The sequence below is a fragment of the Perissodus microlepis genome, chromosome 6 (genome assembly GCF_051167445.1).
Source record: "Perissodus microlepis isolate ML-2025 ecotype Zambia chromosome 6, ASM5116744v1, whole genome shotgun sequence".
Taxonomy (NCBI): Eukaryota; Metazoa; Chordata; class Actinopteri; order Cichliformes; family Cichlidae; genus Perissodus; species Perissodus microlepis.
The window spans coordinates 35,636,682-35,652,737 of NC_140466.1; the positions used below are offsets into that span (position 1 = coordinate 35,636,682).

General features: G+C 40.6%; 1 protein-coding gene across 9 annotated transcripts in view; it reads left to right on the forward strand.

Annotated features, from left to right (window-relative positions):
• cacna1ab (calcium channel, voltage-dependent, P/Q type, alpha 1A subunit, b) overlaps nt 1-16,056 on the forward strand; it is a 164,050-nt gene that overhangs the window by 119,492 nt on the left and 28,502 nt on the right. For 8 of the 9 annotated variants that reach the window (XM_084932139.1, XM_084932129.1, XM_084932135.1 and 5 more), the window contains exons 35-40: nt 31-122; nt 298-448; nt 1,690-1,817; nt 3,729-3,825; nt 12,660-12,765; nt 13,082-13,189. In XM_084932139.1, coding sequence (XP_084788265.1) covers nt 31-122; nt 298-448; nt 1,690-1,817; nt 3,729-3,825; nt 12,660-12,765; nt 13,082-13,189 — 682 coding nt within the window. Of the gene's footprint in view, nt 1-30; nt 123-297; nt 449-1,689; nt 1,818-3,728; nt 3,826-7,721; nt 7,819-12,659; nt 12,766-13,081; nt 13,190-16,056 lie in introns of all 9 variants that reach the window. The other variant, XM_084932130.1, reaches the window with a different exon arrangement.

Below are 16,056 nucleotides of genomic sequence, written 5' to 3' on the forward strand. Positions count from 1 at the left end.
TTCCCTTGTTTGACTGCTGTTTGTGTGTAGTTGTTTGGGAACTTAAAACTAACTGAGGATGATGGAATCAATGAGCACAATAACTTCAGAACCTTCTTCATGGCCCTAATGCTGCTGTTCAGGTAAGACTTTACTTCCTCTCTTCTTCTCCTGTTGACGCTCAGTCTTTTTCTCCTTAGAAGCAGAAGGACAGTAGCACTGATGTGCTATTGTATATGTTATCATATCTTCTATATTAATAATCTTCTGTGTTCATATCAAGTCGTGTACAACTTCCTCTTTTTTTGTCTCTCATAGGAGTGCTACGGGTGAAGCGTGGCAGGAGATCATGTTGGCTTGCCTGGATAGGAAGGAGTGTGATCCTGAATCAGGGAATGATAAAAAAGAATGTGGCAGCACCTTCGCTTACACATACTTTGTCTCCTTTATCTTCTTGTGCTCTTTTCTGGTGAGAAAACCCACTGAATACACTTTTACGCAGTTGATCAAAATATGGGTGATAGAGCAGGTCGCCAATCACAAGGTCGGTGGCTGCTTCAGTCGATGCGTCAAAGCATTCTTGGGCTAAATACTGAAACCCGAAAACCTCGAAAAACTCCTATGCATCCATCAGAGTGTGAATGTTAGTTCAAAGTGCTTAGGTATAGATAAAAGCATTGTATGAATGTGTTTGATTAGGTGAAATTTGTACTAGAAGGTGCTTTAAGTAGGGCAAGAAGGCCACTATGTAAGCATTTCAGTCCATTCCACTCACCCGCCACTTTGTTAGGTACACCTATTCAACTGCTTGATAAAGCAAATATCTAATCAACTAATCAAATCACAGAGATTGAATGCATTTAGGCATTCAGACGTGGTCAAGAAAATCTGCTTAATGTGTCAGACGTGTGACACTTTGTTTTTGCCAGATTGGCTGGACGGGGTATTTCAGAAACCTCTGATCTACCGTGATTTCCCCATACAGCCATCTCTAAGATATATAGAGAATGGTCAGAAAATGAGAAAATATTCAGTGCGTTGCAGTTCTCTGGGTACAAATGCCTTGCTGATGTCAGACATCAGAGGAGAATCACCAGTCAGCTTCGATCTGATTGGAAGGCAAGAGTAACTCAAATAACCAGTCATTACAACCATGGTGTGTATGAGTATCTGTGAGTGTACAATACTTCAAATCTTTGAAGCAGAAGGCCACAACAAGTAGCACTCCTGTCAACAGGAAACTGAGGCTGAGGCTATAACAGGCTCAACAGAAGTGAATAAAATGTTGCCTGGACTGTTGATTTCTGCTGTAACAATAAAATGGAACATGAAAGCATGGATCCATCCTGCCTCGTATCACCAGCCACTTTGCTGCTTTCAGCAGTATAACATGCTCAGATCATCTCAAACTGGTTTCTTGAAATGAAATCAGTACATAAATGGCCTCTGCATTCCTCAAGCATACGCTAGAAATAGAGATTTGTTTAATGAATGTGCAGCTGATAGATCTGCAGCACCCGTGTGATGCTGTCGTGTCAATATGGACCAAAATCTCTGAAGAATATTTCCAGCACCTTGTTGAATCTGTGCCAGATCTGAAAGCAAAACATGGGTCCAGCCCAGGGCTAACATGTACCTAATAAAGTGGCCAGTGAGGGTATGTTTGAAGAATTTTTTTACATCACTGTGTTTGCGACATACTTGTTCCAGATGCTGAATCTGTTTGTGGCTGTCATCATGGACAATTTTGAGTACCTGACTAGAGACTCTTCCATCCTGGGGCCTCATCACCTGGATGAGTATGTAAGGATATGGGCCGAGTACGACCCTGCCGCCTGGTGAGTGACACACAGGTGGACTCAAATCCACACAAAAATACAACTAAAACACACACTGCACACTGTTGGAAAGTTCTCTGATAAAAGACATTAAAGATCATGGCAGCTAGATTTTACAGCGATATACTGTTATTTTACCGTGTACCTACACTAACCTCCAAAAATGGCATCTTAGTGTAAAAAAACCCTTATAGTACTGTATTATATTAAAGTCTTACAAAATAATACTGTCAACTTTTTGAATACCATTGTACTGTTACCATTATAATGCTTCCAGGGTAATATTCATATAAACAGGGGTGCACATAAGTGGTCCGCAGGTGCGCATTCTCTGTCAAAATAAAAGACGCGCACCAGATAAGAAGTTGCAGCGCGCTTTTGCGTACATAAGATTTTCTGGAGGAGGACAGACATTTGTGTAGAGCTCTTAAAGATGTTGAAGAAGCAAGCTCCTTTAAGCAATTACTTTGGTGTTCCTCCCCCTCCAAAGAAATGTCAGAAGGAGTCCGAACCGCAAAAGAAGCGCATATTCTCGGAAAAGTGGTTGCAGGAGGTGAGCTGGCTTCAAACAAATGATGAACGCACAGAGATGTGGTGCAGAATGTGCCGTGAAAATCCCACTCTAGCGGACAAAAACAGTGCCTTTTATATGTACGCAAACACGCGATGCAACTTCTTATCTGGTGCACGACAGTGAATGCACACGTGCGGACCACTTATGTGCACCCCTGCATATAAACTTTATTTCGGTAAAATGTAACTACATTAATTAGTTTTATTTTCTTTATTTATTTTTCTTTATAACAACCTTATTCCAACCCCCTCACCACATTGTACAGTCATGGAAATGCTCAGTATTCCACATTTACTGCACCCTGAAGCCTGACATGATGCTGCAGTAGTCTCAGTCCTGACAGTTCATTGCTAGATAAGCCTTAGCACTGTTCTTGGCCACACAAGTACTAGAAACAACATCACATTTTCACAACAACTGAAGTAGAAACACAAAATAGCTGAGATAATCAAGATAAAACATGATAAATATTTGAAGCAGCCAACAAAAAAACATAAAAATGCTGTTGTTTTTATATTTTGTACCGCTCTCTGTGGCCACATACAGCCCATTTTGATGTTAAGTGGGTCGCCCCAGTGAAACAGTTCAGCTACACGTTTATTATCTGAGATGTCTACATAGAAGAAAAGAAACATGCAAACACAACAATATTTCTCAGTTTTTCCACATGATAAAAAAACATATTGCTGTAGTAAATGAAAGCAATCTCTCAGCATCACTCTTGCGCTTAACCTGTAAGAAATAAATATGAGTTACGAGAACTTAATAAAATTCATCTGAAAGTCCAAAATTTATGCCTCCTTCACATTTTCCAAAGCTGTCCAGTGGGTCAAGATTGGTGTGTTTACCAGGCCAATTCTGGCCCCCGGGCCTTATGTTTGTCACCCCTGATCTACACAAATGTATAAATAGTCTTTTGCTGAATGTAAAGTAACATCTTAACCCCTGACTTTCTCTCCTGCCCTGAAATGGGTAAAGACTGCTGTCGTGCCGATGTCTTATCCGAGAAGCGTGCAGATCAAATGGGATCTACAACGTGTGATGATAGTTCAGAGTGGGACAGTTAAGGCTGGCCTGCTTGAGCATTTTCCAACCATCTATTTCTCTTTTTCCTTTCTCTCTCTCATAACTTTAAATGCCTTCTCTTCCAAAGTTGAGATGAATGTGACCCTCCCTTCTCCCCTGTGAATTTTGAGCGTGCATGCTAAAGATGATTTTCTGAATCTTTCTGCTTTTTTTTCTTTCTCTTCTTTCTGCTCCCTTTGTATTTCTTTTCTCTCTCTCTGTATTTTGTGTGTTCCCTCACCTAACCTCCCCTCCTTGTATTTTTCTTGCAGCGGGCGCATACATTATAAGGATATGTACAGTTTATTGCGAGTTATCTCCCCTCCTCTGGGCCTTGGCAAGAAGTGCCCACATAGGGTGGCCTGCAAGGTTTGGACCAAACCCCTAAAGCACAAACTTAAACGCAACCTGCTCGCCTTTAAGAGACTGGAATGAATGTTGCTCTCTATCACTCTTAAAACCAATTTGTTCTTACTTCAACTTTTTGATTTCCATTGGTTTGAGTTTTCTTTTTGGGTTTGCTTTAAGCTCATTTCACCATTTAACCATTTTTTTGGTGGGGGGGGGTTCTGTTGTATATGCATTCTGACATGACAATGAGAATGTTTGGGACAATGCAGAAATGCACACACACATTCACTCTCTTGTACACACTCACACACACACACACTGATACCAGTGTGTGAAGCATGAGGTGGTGCACTGCACTTGCTATTGTCTTCTGACTGAAAGCTGGGGAAAATTACACTGACATGTTTACTTTGAATTCAGGATTGTGTAAACATTAGACTTTAGACTCCAGTCAGCCATTGTGTTTTATTTCTGCTTGCTGTCTAATTTTGCCTGGGCAGAAAATGGTTGAGCAATGTGCATTGTTCTTGTTTGAGTTGGGGTTCGGGTGCGGGAGGCAGGGGTTATTACAGAGCCATACAAAGAGAGTTTGGTCTGAGCTTAAAAGCCAGTGTTTTCCAGCCATGTGTCACAGGAAGTCAAACGTGTGCAGACTTTGATTGTACTCACTGAAGCAGCTCATTCAGGTGACAGACACTAGTTAAACTAGCGAGTATGAGCTCTTGTAGCTAGCTGAAATGAAAAGCTGCTACATCTTTAACTTCCATGGCACATGTTTGGGAACAGCTGTCCTAACCTGTTTGTAATATTACATTTTAAAGCCACTATGTGTAGTCTTTTGTGCATTTATACTGATAGATTACTCACACAAAAATGGAATATATTTCTTTAAAATAGATCGCAGAAACACTAAAACATTGTGTTTTATGTCACTAGGAAAAAATCGCCATAGTTCAGCCAAAATCTGTATATAAAAGATGGACAAAACCACCAAGTCTTGTTATTACGCCTCAATTTTAGAAATATGGCCATCTTGGCTTTTGGAAATCATTGCTACATTTTAACCTAGTGTTAACAAGGTGTGACCAAACATTATATGGCTATATTACATACACAAATACCTGCCCATTAACAGTAATTCCACAAAGCAAAACTGGAGCCAGGACCGCTTAGAAAGTTTTATGTACAATTAGTCATATAGAAAGGCATATTATTTATCAGGTAATTGCATTAACCCTCTGAGGTCAAAGTCATCGTATATAGCAAATCTAACCCTAAACCCATACTTTGAAGAAAGGCAAAACAGAGTCTTTTTGATATATTTTTGATTGTCTAGCCTTAGCGTTATGGTCATAACCAATGATGACCCTAGAAGGTTAAAAATGTGCCAACAAATCTACAAACATTTCCCTTCAGTAACTCCAACTAGTTTATCATAACTTGGTCTGTATCTCTAGAAATGTAGCAGCATGTCACATCAGCGCAGGTCACAAGGCTGTGAATGGCCCATTCTGATCAGCATTTGTTTATATGGATTTCCAGTTACTAATTTTTTAGTAACTGGAATTTAATTTGGTGATTGAGAATGGAAGAGAGGAAACTTCACTGCCACCTGGTGTTGGTGGTAAAATCGCAGAGCACGGGGATAAATGCTAACAGCATTGTCTACTTGTATAGTGTGTATGGTAGGCTCTACATTTATTCAAAGTCGAAGTATAAACTAAGATGGATTTTCTGAATAATGGACTGGAGTCAGCCTCAAGTGTCCAGTTGAGGATTTGCAGTTTTTCTTCACTTCCTTATTGGGTTGTCCTTGTAGCACAAAAGGTTGTTTCAGATATAATGATTGAAAGGGTTTTTTTTTTTTTGAGTAGCTTCTTTTCTAAACCCTTCTTAACTTGTATGGACTTTCAAACCAGTACACGTAGTGGCTTTAAAAATTAGACACACCAAAACCAGTATTTAGCCTGTTACATTACCTTTATATAAAATGCACCCTGTACTTTTAGCACAGTAATATCGAAGTTAAACGTACTTTTGCAATACTTTTCCTAAAGCTAAAAGGACTAGCTACTATTAACTATTTTCATAAGACAACAAATCAGCTATCAAACGACCTCCTTTAGTTCTTTAAGTATAATTTTCGTGTAAAATCAATCTGCAGGAGTTGGGTAACTGTTATCTGAAGTACTGTGATGAGATGGCCAAACTTGCTCTGTTTGTGGCTCTGGTGTGTGGGGGACAAAAAAGGAAAGGGGCAGGGTGTGTGTGTGGTTTGGGGCGAGGACTCTTGACATTAAAAAATAGTCTTGTGTCCACCAGGTACCTCTTAGTAACTGCTTGTGTCGGCAGAGGTTCGTGGGAAGATTTGTTAGTCATACCGTTTACATTTGCTTCTTGAACCTACTGCTAAGTAGCCAGTTGAAGCGAACTTACAATTTATTTTTAATTCACATTGTAGTATTTAACAGTTAAAAACCCAAACAATCTGCATCGGGCTGCAGATGTGTGTGTTCACAATGTTACACCTTTCCACCTGTTAAGTTGTTCTTGTCCTCTATTGACTTAATTATATTTGAGTTGTGAGACCTCTAATATGTCTGTAGTATGAGACCTGTTGTATACAGGGTGTATCGGAAGAACCACCCAATTTCAAAAGGCTATATTTGTTTAAGTAATAGACATAGAACTTTGCAGTAAAGTTTTAAATACATGGCTGAATAAAAAGCTTTACTTACAAAACGTACGATGTTCACAAGTGCTCGATGTGTCTCCCTCCGGATGCATAACATCCATATGATAATCAAACTCATCCTATACTTTTGCGAGCATGTCTGGAGGCATGGCAGCCTCTAGCAATCACGCAAAACTCTCAAATCCACTCTTTCTAACTGTACGTCTTTTGATTATTACTGCTGAACAGCTACGAAATTGAAGTACTTTGAAACTGAATGGTTCTTTTTGAGATGCTTTGTACCCTTCAGTAGATATTCCACTTCATTCAACCTAAACTAATAGGTACAAGCTATCTGGACAGGCTAATTCAGTTGCATTTTATTGTATTATAAACAACTAATGGTTCTCAAACAACCAAAACTTTTTGAATACCTTCTACTCAGCTGCTACCCTTGTTGTAAATGTGTCGTGACCTTTCCCATCTTGAGGGAGGGCTCCCCTGAACATCTAAAGGCACAGCTGTGAGTGGAGGTTCCTGGTGGAGACTAAGCCTCAATAATGGACTGCATTGACTTGTCACTGTGACTCACTCCGATCTCTGCAGCGGTGCTTTCTTTGCCTGCTAGAAGCCCCGCTGCCAGTTCTATCCGAGCGGCGAAAGAGGGCACCGACTTTTAACGAAAAAAAATACCCACTCAAATCCCCTTTTCGACTCGCATAGAACGGTATCTTAATAGCAAGTAACTAAACTAAATAACACCTCCTCCAACCCTCCCCTTCCCTAACCTTTCTCCCTGCCTTCCTCCCTTCCCTCCTCTTCTCTCCACTAACGTTACAATATATCAAACTAGAAGCCACGTAACACACCCCCTCTTTCTCTCTCGTTCTCTTTCCTTCTCTTTTTCTCTCACCACAGCAACCACATATCCACAGTGATCAAAACAATAACCTCTGTGTATTTGTTTCCCCCCCTCTTCCTTTCCTTTGTCGGTTTCTTTTTATTTCTCCTCATGTCTCCCCCAAACACACCTCTGTCTGTCTGTCTCCGTCCTTCCCTCTTAATCCTCCTCTTCCTCCCTCCCCCCATTGTTTTTCTTTCTTACGTTTTTACGTCGTCCGTCTTTGTTTTGTCTGGTGTGGGTGTGTTGGCGTATGGGGTGTTGGATGCATGTGCATATATGGTGCACGTGTGTGTGTATGTGTGTGCATGTGTGTATGTGTGTTCGTGGCCACTCCAGCGGCCGGATCAGTTACACAGACATGTATCAGATGCTAAGACACATGTGTCCGCCGCTAGGCCTCGGGAAGAGGTGTCCCGCCCGGGTCGCCTATAAGGTAGACTCGCCCCCCACCTTACCCCTCCACCCCCCTCAGCCACCACCCTCACCTCCTCCTCTCCCTCCCCTCTCCCATCATTCATTTCTTCCTCCTTTTCCCCATCCATAAAGTCTCCGTTCTTCAGCCTCCCCATCGCTGGGGAAGAGAACCTCTTCTCTTTCATTTGCTCAAGCCTCCCTGTCCCTTTTCCTCCTCCTCCTTCTTACCCACTCTCCTCCACCTCCCTCCCTTCTTCCCTCCCTCCTCCCAGCGGTGTTCTCCTCATTGTCTGTTAGTGGTGGTTGTGGTGGTGGTGAGCGCTGTCCTCTCTTCTTTCTCTCCGACCGCGGGGATGGAGGGATGGGCTTTTGTCGTGAAGTGCAGTGATAGTGGATTGGTAGTCAGTCCTCTTTCTTTGATTTCCTCCCGTCAAGCCACAGGAGTAAGGGAACGGAGGAGGCTTTGCCAGTCCTTCTGCAACCTGCACGGACGCAAGCAAAACACAGTTAAAGCACAGGTGTAACTTAGAAAGTAAGAAAACTTTCAGACGTCCATGTGTTTTTAGATTGCTCTAAGTAAGTCCACTAAATATTAATGACTACGTTCAGTTTTCATTTATTTATAGCCTATTTTGTTCTGAAATATTCAAACTTAAGAAAAAAATTTGTTTTAAAATATATACATCTACTTAATCTACATTTATTCATGATTTATTACAGGTTTGCATTTTAAAATTATGTCCTATAAAATGCTTATAGAAATTTTTAGTGCAGTGAAATCATGCTTGAAAAATTGTGAAAAATACATAATTTCCACACGCCATTGATTTATTTCAGGAAACATATACAAGCAACACTTAAATTGAGATAAGGGTTTTATTCATGCAGTGCAATATTTGCTTACGATGCGGGTACAGAAGGACCGGCAGTGGTTCTGTCTTCAAACCTCTGTGCCTCTTATTCCTGTGGATGGCTCTATTATTCTGTGTATTATGTAATACACACGCACACACACATTACCATACACATATACAATGCTTATACAAACATGTTCTGGCCCTTGTAGTTTTTTTCCTCATTTTTCAAGATGATTTTTTGACATTCAAGCATCTCTGGCTTCTTTGTTCCTCAGACCACCAGTGTAGAGATTTGGATTGAGCATTTCAGCATTCACTGTCTCTTCGTCTTATTGTCTACTCTCTCTTTACACCTCAGCTGAGTCCTTCTCAACCTGTCCTGGCTGTCCTTCTTCTTATTGCCATCCAGATTCACTAAAACACTGTTGACAAGATGGTTTGGTGCTTTTTGTGCTTCAACCAGGAGGGAAGTGATTTCTCTGATTATTTTTTTTTTTTAAATGACATCAAATTAAGCTTTTTTTTTTAATTAAAATCAGGAAATATGTAACTTACACCTAGAAATTCAGCAACAGCTCAAAGGTTTTGTGGTTAGCAGTACTCGCTGTATCTGTCGGCAATTATTAGGAGCCAAAATTCACTTTTCACAGAAAATTCATTTCAATTTTTTATTCAGTTTTATTCAATTTATTTGTTGCGAGGACTGAGAAGGAGGGAGACGAAACAACGCTACTCACAAGTGAGTAGGTTGTAAAATACACTACTGGAAAATTATTAATAATGACTGTGTTCCCTTTTTGGTGAACCACACTATAGTTATTGAAATGTTATACTCTTTAAAAATAGTAATATTTATGGTCACGGACTTTGGCGTGAAAGGATCTAATCTCTAACATGCGATGGTGTTGGTTGAAAAACAAATTAGAAACATGCTGCTTACCTGAAGCAGGAGCTCAGAAATCGTAGCTCAGAAAGTTGGGAATCGATAGCTACAGTGTATCCAGAAAGTACTGACAGTACTTCACTATTTCTAGCTTTTGTAATGTTACAACTTTTTTCCAAAATGGTTTAAATGTCTTTCATTACCTCAAAATTTTACTTTACTTTAAATTTTTGCAAAGTTATTACAAATATGTTAATTATTTGAAGAATTCACAGCAAAAAGTCCCTTAAAATTATTTCCCAAGAAACAACAGTCACTAATTCACGCAAATACTTAATGAATTGGCCAACTCTGTTTAGCCATGACCAAATTAGATCTGCCTGCTCCTGTAATGAGCTACACCTGATATGACTCCTAAAGTCAATTATCTGTATGAGCAGTAGATCCACTTATCTCCAAATATCTGTGTGTACAGTAGCCTCCCATTTATTACATGTGGTGAGTGAAAAGCAGGAATTTTAACAATTATTAGAAAATCTCCAGCGTTACTCATTTCTGTTGAATCTGGATGTCAGTAATCTTTGTACTATCCATTTGCCTCTCTCATTCTTCCTTTTCCTCTTTTTTCCTCTTCTCTCCACTGATCTTCTGCCTGCCAGCCATCCTTTCCCTCACATTCTTCTGTCTTTCTACTTCTACATCCACTTGTCTGTCACCAATTAGGAGCCATCTTCACTCCTTCATTACATCCCTCTGTCAAGCCCACTCTGTCTCCACTTTACCTCTCCTTCCTGTTCTTTCTCTTGGTTTCCTCTCCAGTATGTCAAACTGTCTTGGCACTAGCACCCATCACATACTTCAGCCATCAGAACCTTCCAGTATTCATTTACACAAATCCGACAAAAAGAAGTCAATTAAAGAACCTTGTGATATGAGAAACAGTTAATGAATAAAGAGGGGAAGGTTTACATTGCTCTTAATATTTAGGCAAAGTTCTTGATCTTCACTTTAGTGGACACAAAGCCCTTTACTCAAAGTAAAAAAAGAAAAAGCTGTTAAATGTGTATTGCTACGACAGATTGTCTCTTTTGAACTGACCTCTGTCAGTGTTGTTTTTAGTCTTCGTCTTTATCTTTTGTCGTGTTCTGTAATTTTCAGCCTCTCTTCTCTTTTCTATCTGCACACACACTCTCAGTTCTCCTCTCAGTTTAAATCACACTGACTCACGTTCTCTTGATTCCTCTTTTACTCTTTCAGTGTTTTCACAACCCTCCTCTCCCTGCTCATTCTCACCTTTACCTTTTTATCTGTAACTACATCTCATGACCAAGCTTAGAGTTGCCTAGTTTAGCCCGACTAACTGTTATCCCTGCCATGTGTCCCCTTTGATACGCCCCGGTCCCCTTACCCTACAGCTCTATTACCACAAAGTCTGGTTGGTCCAAAACCAAAAAAATAAATAAAATAAACAGAAAAAACAGAACTTCAATCATCTGTTTTTTAAACTTCTATATGATTTTTTTCTTCTTTCAGGGAATGCCACAACTCTAATCCTCTCTAACTCTTACACCCCCTTAAGACACTGCACCCGTCTGGCATTGAGAGAGATCTTGACTTGATACGAAGTAACACCTCGCTGTCCAATTTGACTTTAGGGCAGCCATGAATGTAAAAAGTAGAAGGAGAAAACAAAAGAAGAATCCAAAAAGTGTGAAATTACCTGTCAATCAGTAGGATCAATCCGATTGGATTGAGGATACTCTCTTTGCGCGGATGCACGGCTGCTTGTATTGTAAAAGTGGGTTTTAAGGGAAGTCATGGGGAGTAGTGGGCTGGGTGGGAAGAGTTTGGGCTTAGATAGTGGGAGTGAAGTAAATGCATGTTGCATGCTGTGTCCGAGTTTGTTGGATTTTTCTATGGGGTGTTGCATGAAATCCTCTTTGTCGCATGGCTATGGGCGACATCGAGCCTGCCTGCCTGTTGCCTGTCGAGCGCTGTGGATGTTGGCCGATGCCCTTTGCCTGCTGCACACTTGGCTTTGGGCATGCCCGACACTTGCACACACTCAGGAACACAAGAGCACGTACACAACTCCACCGCCATCGTACTACCGTGCTTGCCATCGTGAGTGCCCAACGCTCATGTTCGTAGGTAAATCTGATGGATGTTAACTGGTCAAGATAGGAACGGCAAGCGACCCCAGCTGGCCTAGCTTGTTCAGTTCTATCTGCAGGTTTCTCCATTGGTTTTACCTGGTATAGACATGTAAAGACAGGGAACCTCTTTAGAGGTAGGGGGAGCTCTATAGCAGTTGCCTCAGTTAAACAAAACCACAGCAGTCTCCTGAAAAATAGCAGAATTACACCAGTGATACTGTTATTGTTCTTCAGTCAACTTATTTTGTGTCTAAAGGACTCCAATTAAGCACTCTTAATTGGAGTCTGTGCAAATAATTGTGTGTAAGTGTAGAGGGAAGGGATGATTGTTGGGGTGGGGTGGGGGGTTCGGGTATGTGTATGTGTACTGTTATATCTATCTATATGTGTGTAACAACAGAGATGTGTAAATGCACCCATGCATTCACACATTTAGGGAACATGGGCACAGGTTGGGTCGGAGGCTATTTCGGCTCCGATTGTTCTTCCTTGTGGTTCTCAGCTCTCACAGTTGCTTAGCAGCAGATGGCCCTCATTGGATATAGCTGTGCTGTTTCGTAGAGTATCACTGGAAAAAAAAGAAACAGGAGACACTGGAACTCGACTATTCAACATTCTGTCATCACGTAAATGCTCTTGCACTTGCCAATGCAAAAAATTAGCAAAGCTGTGCAACAGACCTAACCCACGAATTCTCAAGAGTCACTCTATATGGCACACGTTTATCAGAGGATTCACTGACTCTACACCCAGGCATCTGTGCCTTAATTCTAATCTCCCTCAGGGAATATTGACTAAAACCTGGACAAATCCGGTCCAGCTGGAATTGGCTGTAGTCTATGGAGCTCTCTCAACCCTGCCCCCAACCCCTCATCCCCTCCCCTTCCTGGAGGTTCAGGCACACCACAGTTCAGCAGGGACACATCCCTTTCTCATCCTCTCATCCCTGACTGGCTTTCCACAGAGGCTGCTGCGCATGGATCTACCGGTTGCTGATGACAACACGGTGCATTTTAACTCCACGCTCATGGCTCTGATAAGGACAGCACTGGACATAAAGATTGCTAAGGGTATGGTATGAAGTACTGTGACACTTTGAGTCTCTTTCTTCACAGTTTCTGTCTCTTTCTCTTGAGAAGTATGTTTTAGATTATTGTAGCAAATATGACAAATTGCTAACAAATTACTTTTTTGTTTTTGGGTGAATGTTTGGATGCCTGAATGGATAAATATATTTCTTTTTGGATTTCATGCCATTGTGCCTCTCTTTTGGTCGGTACCTTGCTCTTTTTGTGTCTGGGGGCTCTTCACATGTGGTCGGACGTCTCCATGTGTCTACAAATGTTCAATGTGTGTGCATGGACGCTTTTGGTACATGCTACCCAGGTGGTGCAGATAAGCACCAGATGGATGCGGAGCTTAGAAAGGAGATGATGGCTATCTGGCCCAACCTATCGCAGAAGACACTGGACTTGCTGGTTACCCCTCACAAGGGTAAGTTGTAGGAAAACAGCACAAAGTGGTGTGTGTGTGTCCGATCACCAACTCACCAAGAGGAAAGCTTCTACCAGCCAGTGTCATTCACTGCTTTGCATCTCCTGATCGGGGAACAACAACAAAAAACACACACATTAACAGTACTTACACACATGCATAGATTTACAAATGTAAATTCTTTGCAAATGTTGCTCCAATACTTTGGGCCAGAGCAAAATAGTACATGCATAAAACCAGACTAATATCATCAATTGGGCGGTAAATTTAGATGGATGATGCCTCTTTGTCACACCGTGTCATTTGTGTTCAGGGTCAGTCATTTAATGAATCCAAATCCAGTTAACTTTACACTTTAGAAGTTTTCAAAGTTACTTCAAAGCCTTCACTGTACATGAGGTTGGGTCAAAATTTAGCACTTAATCAATTTGAATAATTTTAACTCCAGGTCCAGGAGAGAATAATTTGTGGCACTAAATCATTTGGTAACTGGGAAGTTTTACTTGTTTTCTGATCATTCACTGGGGAAAACTTCAAAATTGTGCATTTTGGATGAACTTGGTTAAAATGTTAACACAAAAGGTCTCCTTTTTACCTCCTTGTAGGATTCTGTGTACATTTTCTACAGGACGACAAAAGTGTTGGACTATAATGACTAGCTCCACGTTTGGCAAAACCCAAAAATTAGTATGTCATCAACAACACCTCATACCAGCTGCCAAGCACGGTGGTGGAGTGATGATTTGGGATTGTTTTACAGCAATGGGACCTGGGCACCTTGCACTCATTCAGTCCACCACGAACTCATTCAAATGTGAGGCCGTGTCTCCCACAGCTAAAGCTTGGCCCAACATGCAGCAGGTCAGTGATTCCAAGCACAGAAACAAATCTACAATAGAATGGATAAAAAAGAAAAAGATCAAGGTGCTGCAATGAAGTCCAGACTGCAACCTGATTAAAATGCTGTGGAGAGTTAAATGAATGCCTGCAGACTTCAGTGAACAAAAGCAACAGTGGGCCAAAATTCCTCCACAACAATGTGAAAAACTGATTACTTGTACTTAGTCCTTATGTTTTGGTATCAGGCTCAGCTTCTAGCTGTAACTCCTGTGTCACTGTAATCTGCTAATATAGCTTATGGCTCTGAAATGGAGGAGCATCATTAGTGCTCACATGTTCCATAATATAGTCTGGGCATATCACATTGATCAGATAAATTTAGTCCTGAAGATGGCTTTTGTTGTAAGTTGAATATGCAGAGGGTATCTTGTTAAGTTCTCATAAAGACACAAGGGCTCAAATTCAGCAAACTAAGGGACCAACGTTTTGACCCACCCTCATGTAGTTGAAAAGGTGTTTATAGTAAAGTAAAATTTGATATGCCTTCACTAACTATACTAAAGTGATTGTACATAAAAAAGGTGGGAACTTTATTCAGCTTTGATTGATTTTAAATGGAATTACCCTTCAGATAACATGTACAGATACAGCATACCATACTTAGATTCACATGGGCACACAGACGCATCATATAAGAGTAGAAACAGCAGGACACAAACCCACACCATGAAACTATCCACCCGTTCAGTCATTCCTGTTATCAGGCGGTGCCTACTATAGAAGATCCTCTATAGAAGTCTTTTCACTACAGGAAGACTTTAGGATTAAACCTTTATACAAATGTAATGAATGTAAAGCCTGATTGGTTAAAAATAAGTTTATGAAAATGCATATAGTGCATGTTTACTTCTTAGTACTTGCATGGAATTGATTGAGATATAAGATATGTGTGGTCATATCTTATCACACATTAATATCAGTTTTAATGCTCGAAGACTTTTAGCCACGCCACTTTGAAAAGGGCGCCACAAGTATGCGGTGTAATCTAGTAATTCACAGTGTTCACAGACAGTCGAAACAAAGCTCAATATTTTTCTGATTTTAAATATTTATGTGTTTCACCCAAACTCTGGGGATACGTATCCGGAGTTTTTGGAAAAAAATTGAGCTCCTTTTTTTTCTCAGGGATCACTTGGCTGTGGTGTCCACGTTTCTTAATGAGGTGGCTGCCTAGTCCTAAGCCTTCATATTAATCTATAAGGAATTTCTTTTCCTTGTATGATAAGATGATAGCGAAATAATAAGAGCATGTCCTTTGAAAAGATATAAGAACAGCATCTGCCTGTGAAAAGACTACCAGCTTTGTTACTGTACTGTGTTGTGATATTGTATATGCCTGTAGTACACCAGCAAGTGAGCTTAACCTTGTTTCAGTTAAGGCTTCATTCGGGAATGTTTGCACAGTGGTTACTGATATTCTTCAAAAAAACAAAAAAATTTATTCGTTTGTTGAATGTTAAGTATTTTGATGAAGTAATACAGGTTCTTATTTGCCCTTAGAAAGGCAAATATACATTTTTTTTTTTTGAAAACATGACAAGCTACAGTGTTCATAAGCAAGATATAATTTAAGAACCGCCAGAAATGCTCCTTTAACATTTAAAGGTATTTGCTATGTGAACTTTCAGACTGTGTGCTTGCTCATAAATTTCTCCCAAGAATTCACTTGTTTTCATATTTGCCGGGATGGCTTTGTTCTGGGATCCTCCCACCCTGTAAAACGCATATGTGGAAATCCTAAGGTGGGAAGAACGCCAGTACAATCGAGAGCAGACATCATTGATAACAAACATGATATTGATTAAGTCATAATGGAATGAAATGGAGAAGCTGGTGTGGAGGTGGGTTGCAAATCGGCTTGCAGTGGCAGCAGTAACTGTGTGCAGACTGAAGCAGTTTAAATAAATTTGGTCGCTATTCTCCCAACAAGAGCTCAAACTGTCCCACTGACATTCTGAAATGTATGA